General features: G+C 38.2%; 1 protein-coding gene across 2 annotated transcripts; it reads left to right on the top strand.

Annotated features, from left to right (window-relative positions):
- Nucleotides 1-703: 703 nt before the first annotated feature.
- znf330 (zinc finger protein 330) lies at nucleotides 704-9,457 on the top strand. Of its 2 annotated transcripts, none has more exons than XM_084380872.1 (10): nucleotides 704-774; nucleotides 1,221-1,397; nucleotides 1,482-1,501; nucleotides 1,601-1,671; nucleotides 2,840-2,916; nucleotides 3,930-4,056; nucleotides 4,148-4,252; nucleotides 4,403-4,449; nucleotides 6,702-6,819; nucleotides 8,567-9,457. In XM_084380872.1, exons 2-10 carry the CDS (start codon nucleotides 1,278-1,280, stop codon nucleotides 8,842-8,844), a joined length of 963 nt encoding a protein of 320 aa, XP_084236998.1. In that variant the 5' UTR covers nucleotides 704-774; nucleotides 1,221-1,277; the 3' UTR covers nucleotides 8,845-9,457. The 2 variants fall into 2 exon arrangements, with proteins under 2 accessions (XP_084236998.1, XP_084236999.1); XM_084380873.1 differs by lacking the exon at nucleotides 704-774 and adding an exon at nucleotides 890-1,124.
- Nucleotides 9,458-9,674: the final 217 nt, after the last annotated feature.

The following is a 9,674-nucleotide window of genomic DNA, read 5'->3' as shown; positions in this document are numbered from 1 at the left end:
ACACTGCAAATTATTCACATTCTGTAATAATTTTGGTTAATTTTTGAATGTTTTTAACTGCAGTTCCTACATATTGCCCCTTTAAATGCTCATTATATGGGCGCTATGTAGTTTTGGAAAGGAAATTCAAACTCAGAATTTGAAATATTCACAATATTAGTGAGTTAGTAATACAAAGTAAGAAATATTTACTTTTTCCATAACTGAATAAACAAGCTGACCTCAGAGGAAAATAAGGTGCCCTGAACACTGTTTGAAGCTAGAAAGGTGGCAGGGTCAGCCAAATATAAACAGTATGACGTTGTGTTGTCCTTTAAAGGAGCACTATGTAGTTTAAGGGGAGACATTTTGATCAGAAGAGGAAGATCTTCATTGAATGATTTTTTTTATGCCTAAATAAACAAACCGTCTTTGTTTTCATGACTGAATAAACAAGTGGCAGACCCACCTTTCTAGCTTCAAACTGTTTGTTTCCTCTGAGAACAGCTTGTTTATTTAGTTATGGAAATAATAAATATTTCTGAGTTTGTATTACTAACTCTAATACTACACAGTGCCCCTTTGACTATGACAATTCCTTTTGAGCCTATACCTTTATTGTGGTTTTGTTTCTGTAAATGATGGTATTAGGCGCAAAAGTCTGGATGAGAGGAAACATTTATTTTGCTTGTGGTGAACCGCTGCAGAAGTAGGAACCAAATAGCTCGGCGTTGTGTTTCAGCCGAGCGGGTTTGCAGACCGGACCTAGAGGAAGTCGGACTCATCATCATTTCGGTAAGAAAAAATGAATATTGCAAATCACACTCGTATTTATTAAATGACACTTGTATTTAACATTCAGTGGCAGTAATTTAACTGCTAGCCTGCTTAAGTATTATACGTGAACGGCTTGAACTTTAAGTTTTTTAATTTTAAGCTAACATGTGACTCTTCGTGGCAGCTTCATAACTGTCACCGCGGGCTGATCAGCCAGACATAATGAACTAAAACGTTACAATCCGGTACAAATGTGTTGTTTAATTGCTGTTTCGTTACACGTCACATGTGTTAGCCATCTAGCATTACCTTACCGGCACGATTCCACGTGTGATTATCGATTATGAAAGTCGAATAAAAGACTTCAAGTAAGACCAAGTTATCCCCGGTTAGCTTGATTGCTCTCAGATAAACTAGCTAGCCCATCCACGTCTACAGCAACTCTTAATGTTTTGTGTTTGCAGCTAACTCGACGCCAGACTAGCCCTTAGCTCTGTGGACAGCGGCCTGTTGAAGCAGAAATGCCCAAAAAGAAAACCGGTGCCCGTAAAAAGGCTGAGAGTCGTAAGGAGCGAGAGAAACAGAGTCGAGCCAACCGGGATCATGTGGAAGTGGCCAAACACCCCTGCAACGTTACAATGGTACGTAATAAAGCCCTAGTACACAAGTGTCATATTGTAAGCACTGTTTCTAACATGGTGTCTTTATTGTCTTCTGTTTTGTAGGAATGTGAAAAATGTCAGAGGTAAGTGACTATGTTGCATTAAATACTAATCACTCAGATGTTTAAGGAGACTATAACTGGTCAAAAACACATTTTTCTCTTTGTAATGTCACCTGGTAGAAAACAGAAGAACAGAGCGTTCTGCTACTTCTGTAGCTCAGTGCAGAAGCTGCCCATCTGCGCTCAGTGTGGTGAGTACACTGCAGTGTTACATTTGTATATGTGTCATTAAATATATTTTATCATGAAATCATCTAACGAACCCTACAGGATGTTAGTTCATCTCTTAAATCTTGCCAGCGTCCAAAGCCTGTTGTTGATTTTCAGGCCGACCCCAAGCGTCCCTACTGTGAGGACATACATCTTTAAATTAGATAATTAATATATACAATTTTACAAGTAATTTATCTAAAACAACTGATCAGTGTAGTTTTTAACAATCGCTACTCAAACAGGAGAAAACGGTGCATTTGTTGGGGACTATTTTCAGCCATGGATTGGGTGCCCTGCTGAAATTTCCACCCTTTGTGAAGATCTAAGCAGAGATATTTAAGCTCTTTGGACAGAGACCATTACCAACAAAATAATAAGGACACTGCAACAGCAATTTTATGTTGTGTGATTTTACTTGGATTTCTCAGAAAGCAATGTAAAATAATTTGCTCCTCTAGCATGAACTTGCCCGTACTCACTGCCCTACAGCCTCTCAACGATGGTTGACTCCCGTGATCAACAGAAATATCGATGCGGCAGAATGTACAACATTCATGCCACTTTCATTTTAAACTTTCCGCAAGAAACGGGAATTCTTCTGCTGGACTTTTTCTTTCTCTTCTCCATTTCTCGTTCAGTTTCAAAGAGGAGGATGAGGCGCAGCAGAACAGCAGGCTGTAGAAAGATAGAATTAGTTGCCAAGCTGAGATAACCTTGAGGACTTCATCATGGAGTTCTTTTCTCAAACTTAAAGTGGAAATAGACAAAGACAACTGGATCTCTTGTGTAGTAGTTGCACTTACCAGCAACACAGGACAACTCATTAGTTTATTCACTCATTTAGTTATAAATTTTAGTCTCTAATTGAGAACAAGCATAAAGTAACATCCTCTGGACTGTCCCGGAAAATCCAACCCAAATCCTACACAAAGAAATCCACAGTCCAGCAGCATTAAACAACTTAACAAATCATCTACAGGCTTGTATAGACAATCCAGAGAGACCAGGATGGTCTAATTTTTCACATCATGTTACCATCTGCTCACTTATGGCCAATAAAAAAGTGATTTAATACATGTAAATTGCTACAAATTGTTACAAAAATCCCCATTTAAACTATGTAATGTTTCATACTTGTGTTGTCAGGCAAAACCAAATGCATGAAGTCATCAGATTGTGTGATCAAACATCCTGGGATCCACACCACTGGAATGGCCATGGTGGTAAGTTAGCAACATATCTGGATGGATACAGCCACAGGCGAGAATGGTTGTTTGTGCGGTGACCCATGTGAACCTATCAATCCTAATGGGAGCCTTTGGTTGTTGTAGGGATGTACAATATACACAAAAGTAATTAGTTGAAGTGTTAAATGATAATTGTTAATAATGTGTTTGGTTATTTTAGTTCAGGCCAGTGATTAAAAGTGTGCCTTTATTCATTCAGTATGTTTTTATTGTGACATGTCTGTATGTTCTGTGGTCCAAAACAAATTTCTTTTACGAGAGAAAGTAAAAGTTGCCTTGACCTTAAGTCAGCAAACTACTTCTCCTACAGTATCATACGGATTCAGACATCAAAGCAATGAGATTGTGCCGTTAATATGCACTAACAGCAACGCTATTGAAGTTGTGAAATCTGTGCAAACAGTATCGGGCAGTAATGTCCAATAGAAACGTGCACTAAGTTGTTAATGACGAGAACAAATACCCATCATCCCTTTTTTGTCATGCTGCAATTGCATACTTAGTGCACATGTTGCAATATTGTGCACTATGGACCACATAATTATGACCACACTAATTACCATCAGTGACGTGCAAGAAGCCGTATCAGATAGTGCTGTTATTGTGTATTAGAGTTTACGAGAAATTACTGTATAAACCAAGTACAAGCATGCACGTACTTGGAATGAATGAGCCCATTGATCAGTAAGTACTACCTACTAAATAACAAAGCGTGTAGCAGGTTTTACAATAAACTGCAATTTAATATATATATGTATGTGTGTGTGTGTATATGTGTATATATATGTATATATATGTGTGTGTGTGTGTGTGTGTGTGTGTGTGTGTTTATATATATATATATATATATATATATATATATATATATACACACACATATATACACACATATATTATTTGGTCAAGGTTAATTTCTTTTTTCTACAGTCACTTCAGAAAAATAAATCCGAGTGAAGTCTTTGTTACAACCTTGTGATTTTTTCCACTAGGGGGCAGTATGTGACTTCTGCGAAGCTTGGGTGTGCCACGGCAGAAAATGTCTGAGCACTCATGCCTGTGCGTGTCCCCTGACTGATGCAGACTGCATTGAGTGTGAGCGCAGTGTGTGGGATCATGGTAAGTTTGATTGATATTCACCCGGTCACATCAGTGTCACACCACAGATCACACCACAGACCACCACTGACTGTTTAAACTTCCTGAGTAGGAGGCCGAATCTTCCGCTGTTCCTTTTGTCAAAACTTCTTGTGTGAGGATGATCAGTTTGAGCACCAGGCAAGCTGCCAAGTCCTTCAGGCAGAAACATACAAATGTGAGTCATTCTCTTTTGCTTTCACAAGGTAATTTTTGTGGTTGATGGAGAAAGTGGAGTGTATCTTATCCGTTCCAGAGAATAATATCTGGAGGGTATGTGTGCAGAGGTGCGAACGTGATTTTGTTTTGCCTTTGCCTTCCATTTTAGGTGTTTCCTGTAATAGACTGGGGCAACACTCCTGCCTGCGCTGTAAGGTGAGGGGAAAATCAATCTTTACTTCCCAAGTCACAGTGAAGGGAGCTTATTGTGTCCAAATCACACAACATGTTTACCTGCTCCTTAGGCTGCACAAAGCATTTACATGCAAAGCGACACCCATCTTATCGGCTCACATCACAAATTGTTAGTACTACAAAGAAGAACAACCCACATCTCCTCACTGATAACACAGAGTCAAATGAGACTCTCCCTCTTACTTGCTGTTGCTTTTAGCTTTCTCCCCAACAGGAAATGCCCCTGGCACACAGTAAACAACCAATTGAAACTAAATGTTCACAATAGAAAACGTTCCAATAACAGCAGGAAGTGAGTGATTAAAGTGGACTCTCGAAATGAGGTCAAAGCTGCGGCCAGAAAACACCCCCTAAAACCGGGGGCTTTTCTGAAAAAGTTGACAGAGCTGCCAATGTTTACTAAAACCTGTATTTCTCAGCCTCTTGAGCAGATAGACACTTGAAATAAAACCCATGTGAGATCTTAAAGGTGCATTATGTAGTTTTTGAGAAAAGATATAAATCAGAGGAGAGAGAGCATCATTCATTGATTTTTTATTTTATTTTTTATGCCTAAACAAACTAAATAAACTCTCTTTGCTTTCAAGACTGAATAAACAAACTGACCTTAAAGGACAACACACTTTCACACTGTTTTACTTTGTTTACATTTGGCAGACCCTGTCACCTTTCTATCTTCAAACAGTGTTCTGGGCACCTTATTTTCCTTTGAGAACAGTTTGTTTATTCAGTTATGGAAAACTGAGTTTGTCTTATTACCTCATTAATATTGTATATATTGAAATTCTGACAAAAAAAAACAAAACAGTGCCTCTTCAGGACTTAAATCCTAATTATTGCCTTTGCTCTAATTTCCATTAATGAATCACAATGCATTTCTTTAGTCACGTGTCTTAAGGGGGCAACATCATTCAAAACACGCTCACGTTGCACCAGGCTCTAAAGGGAGTGACGTGCAAATGTTGCCGTCGGTTGATTATGTCTGGGAAAACATGACTCTCACTTCAGCAGTAATAGAATACATTTACATGTTCCCACCATAGAATAAGGAGCTGTAATCTTATGGATATGTGCAACATACCATTAATGAATTTATGTTTAAGTATTTCAAACATATACATGTGTATGTATACATGCTCTTTTTGTCAACATGAATTAATAAAAAAAATGTCTTACTGAAGGTAAGAATTTAATGAGTTTCCAGCAACAGAATTACAACCTCAATTCCAATAAAGTTTGTAAAACATAAATAAAACTGATTTGTTAATCCTTTTTTGACATATACTCAACTGGAAACAAAACAAAGACATGTTTTATGTCATCAAGTTGGGCCAGGAAACAAAAGACTTGTTGAAAGTTGTGATTGATCATAAAAACTCAGTCGTTCACAAGCAAAGATGGGGCGAGGTTGTGAAAACAAATGATTGTACGAAGGACATTACTACATGGGCTCGAAACACTTAACCCTTGTTAGTAAACGCAGTTCGTTTGCAAATTATTGCATCCATTTTCATTGACTTTTTACACAAACATTTTCAGAATTGTGGTTGTACTACAGGAGATATCCTCCAGCAAGGAAACACTTTTTGTACTAAAAAGACTTCAGCTGAACTTTAGTATGCATTGTAACACAGAATACGAACTGTGGGGTTTGTCCCTCATCTGTTACCCTGGGTCCTGAAGGGATGGGAGAGCAGGAATGACTTCTTTGGCAGCGTTGTATAAACGCCGTGAACTTTTCCTTTGAAGGAACTTGAACTTGATTTTTTTCCCACCAAAGAAATCAAAGCTCAAGTTCAGGTTCTCATCAAGTTTCCATTAGGAAAGAAACTAAACCAAATTGCTTGAGTCCCAACTGTTACATAGGTAGAGCTGATGTGATTCAATAGCAGTGTGACACGATAACAATGACAACACAAAGTCTGCAGCGTGAATTATCATCCAGCTTGATTGTCACAGAGACATTAAATGAAAAAAGAAATGGTCGGAAGAGCTTTATCACACTGTACAGGAGGAGAAAGGAGAGCTGTAAATCCTTAATAGGGCAGGTGAGAGGCTCCATACTTGAGGCCAGAGAAAAGGAAGAAGTTGATGAATGCACTTAAACAAGCCTGAACAATCATTGGGTTTCATTCTCATATTTCAAACCAAAATAGAGCTATACATCAAGATATTGTGTATCCTGTTAACGAGTTCGTCTGTTTCCCTTTCAGGCCTGTTACTGCGATGACCACGCCAAGAGTAAGGTCTTCAAACAGGAGAAAGGAAAAAGTCCACCCTGCCCAAAGTGTGGTCACGAGACCCAGGAGACCAAAGACCTCAGCATGTCCAGTGAGTCTCACACACAAACAGCCAAAACTACTGGACGTTTTTGTTTTCCAGTAAATCTGCCCTTTGGGGGAAGTTGCAACAGCCTCGACTTAAAAAAACAAAACCGAAAGAGTTTGAAATAGCATTTTCGAGAAATGACCTCTTCATTTCCTATAAAAGTTAGAATGTTGCTTGTCCACTCTGGGCAAATATCTTTCTAGCAAATGTTTCTCTTTTATTGATTGTGGTTCCTGTATTTCCTCATTTCACTTTAACTGACAAGATATTGTGATATTGACACGTTTTCTTAACAAAAAGAAATGAGTACTTAAAACCATATTTTATTTGATCCTGTGTGACTACATCAAATACGACATTGCAGTATTACGGTGTAACCTATAGTAGGTCTAATATAATGAAATTATTTATGAAATGAAGGTCCACTTAGAAGATCTCTCCTTTAATGTATCACAGATTTGACCTCTCTCAAACTCGCTGTTCTCAGCTGACTGTTATCTTTGGACTTGCAGGCATCAGAGTGTGAGACACGGGGTTAGGGTCAAACAAAAGCTCTGCTCTGCCCCGCCCCAACAGCTTTGTTGAAAAGTACAGTTTGAATCAGTGTGAAAAGATCACATGAATTTACGATTTATTGGTCCTTAAACAGCAGCGTTTTTCTAAAAAGAGTCGGTGCTTGACTACTTTCAAATCCAAGAGCCAAGCCTTTGCCAGGAAGCATCTGTCTTCCTAAAAATAAACACTCTGTGATCTTTAAATAGATACAGTCTGCTGTACACTAATAATGATTCTTAACTTATTCTCATAAATTGAGCCAGTTTCTCTTTAATCCAAACAAAGATGGCTGCCATAAATTACATATTTGTTCAACTTGAAACGTGAAAACGTTTTATTAGTTTATTATTTTTGTCTTCATCTGTCTTACTTTCTATTATTTTATGTTTTCATGCAAAATAATGTGTTTTTATTTTTCTCATACAAAACAAGTAAGAAGTTCTGCCAGTTCCAGCTACCCAGATAAGAAACAGATGTAACTTTAGAAATGTGTTAAAATTATATATTGTTTGTCATGCAGCGTATAGAGTTTTTATGTTTTCCACGTGTCTTTCATCATGATTGTTTCAAGGTTCACAACAGCAGTAAATGTTGTTCAACAACCAATCAGCAGGTTTTATTTTTTTTTTCAGGAAAACAGATGCTTGGCTTTATGACTTCAAGGCTATGAGACACACAAATGTTCGATATCCTAAAATGAACCTTTAAAAAAATACTAAAACAAAAACTAACTGTAGTTAATCTGTAATACATGAACATGATTTTCTAAAATGTAGATAAACACATTGTCTTGGTTGATTTTCTTGTTGTTCAGCCTTAAATAACCACTACGGGAACCAAACGCTGAGACACAGAAGAACAAACTCTCCACTTCATTTAGCACAAAATAGTTTATTCTTCAGATTTCAGAAAGTACAATAAAAGTCTGGAATATGAAGGGTTTGGATTCAATATGCAGGATGTCAACATTTATCCCAGGATCAGATTTCAAACCTTTCGTGCTGCAACCCTGATGATGTTTTGGAATATTCCTGGTTGGTCTGTATACAAACACCAAGTCCAAACCCTCTGGTATACACAGGCCAAGATGATCTTCTTCCTCTCTTATGTCCTTGTATATTCTGATCTCCAGTGCTTCCTGTCTTCAATGATTAAATGAAAACGGTTACTAACGTCACATCTTTTTTCTCCGCAGCTCGCACGTTGAAATTCGGCCGCCAGGCAGGTGCTGATGACGATTACGACGATTATGACGACGGAGCGTCGGGGTACGATTCTTACTGGAAGAACTTAGCAGCTGGCGGCAGAGACCAGCAGGACGACTATGGAGAGGACGATGACGACGATGACGATGATGATGAGGAGGATGATGAGGAAGAGGAAGATGATGATGATGAAGAGGAGGAAGAAGAAGGTGAAGAGGAAAAGGCTGCTGATACCATGGCTGGTCTTAAACTGGACGGGACCACCTGAGCTCAGACAGAGACTGGAGCAGGCTGACAGGCGGAGGAGGGTCCTATAGATCCTCATGATCCTCAGCAGATGTTGAGTTGTTACAAGTCAGAGACAAACAGAAGAAGAATTCAAGAATATAGTTAGTATAACCAGAGCTGGAGATCCATATTGGTGCCAATACAATACCCACAAATTCTGTTCTGAATATCTACTTTTTCTAATAGCTCACTCTGAGGAACATAAACATACAAGCGTGCAAGAACTTAAATAATAAAATGATAGGTTCAAATAATAAGCAAGTTTCTTATTTAACTAAAGAAACTGACTGATAAAAAAATAAGTATACAAGATTATGAATCTGACCAGACATTCAATGCCAACTCTTATCACTTTTTGATACCAATCGTACACTCAGATGCTCCTCGTTGGGAAGTCTTTCTTTCGACTTGTGTGTATTTGTGAGTCATTTTAACTCAGAATGTGGAAACGATGTGGACGGTAGAAGATAACGTTTCTTATTTTATGGTCCCTCTGCCTGGACAGCAGTTACAAGCCAATTCCATACTACAAAAAATACATGTAAGCAAAATATTGATATGCAGAATTTGAATTAATAAAAATCTTCTCACCATCCCAAACTTTTACTTTCATTAGCCATGTTTGTGTCGTACATTAAGAATTTCCGCAGAGTTTCTGAGTTGTTGTTCAGACTTGAGGGGGCGTTCCTGTAAATTTTCCCAGTCAGATACAATTTTTTTTGATTATTCCACAGCCAGACGAATGCTCAGTAAGTGCTGTGGACACATTTAAAGTTTTTATACCCAGTCCCGGGAATGACTTCTCTGCTT

Source organism: Pagrus pagrus (assembly GCF_965226575.1).
Source record: "Pagrus pagrus genome assembly, chromosome: 2".
NCBI classification, from domain to species: domain Eukaryota; kingdom Metazoa; phylum Chordata; class Actinopteri; order Spariformes; family Sparidae; genus Pagrus; species Pagrus pagrus.
Note: the sequence above shows the minus strand (reverse complement) of the source record. Positions and strands in the feature narration are given on the sequence as shown.

What these genes read in the sequence shown, in the direction of transcription:
- znf330 (XM_084380872.1), top strand. Translation starts at nt 1,278, where the DNA reads ATGCCCAAAAAGAAAACCGGTGCCCGTAAAAAGGCTGAGAGTCGTAAG. An exon ending in GCGCAGTGTGTGGGATCATG is followed by an intron (nt 4,057 to 4,147) that starts GTAAGTTTGATT and finishes CTTCCTGAGTAG; the next exon opens with GAGGCCGAATCTTCCGCTGT. An exon ending in ACTCCTGCCTGCGCTGTAAG is followed by an intron (nt 4,450 to 6,701) that starts GTGAGGGGAAAA and finishes TTTCCCTTTCAG; the next exon opens with GCCTGTTACTGCGATGACCA.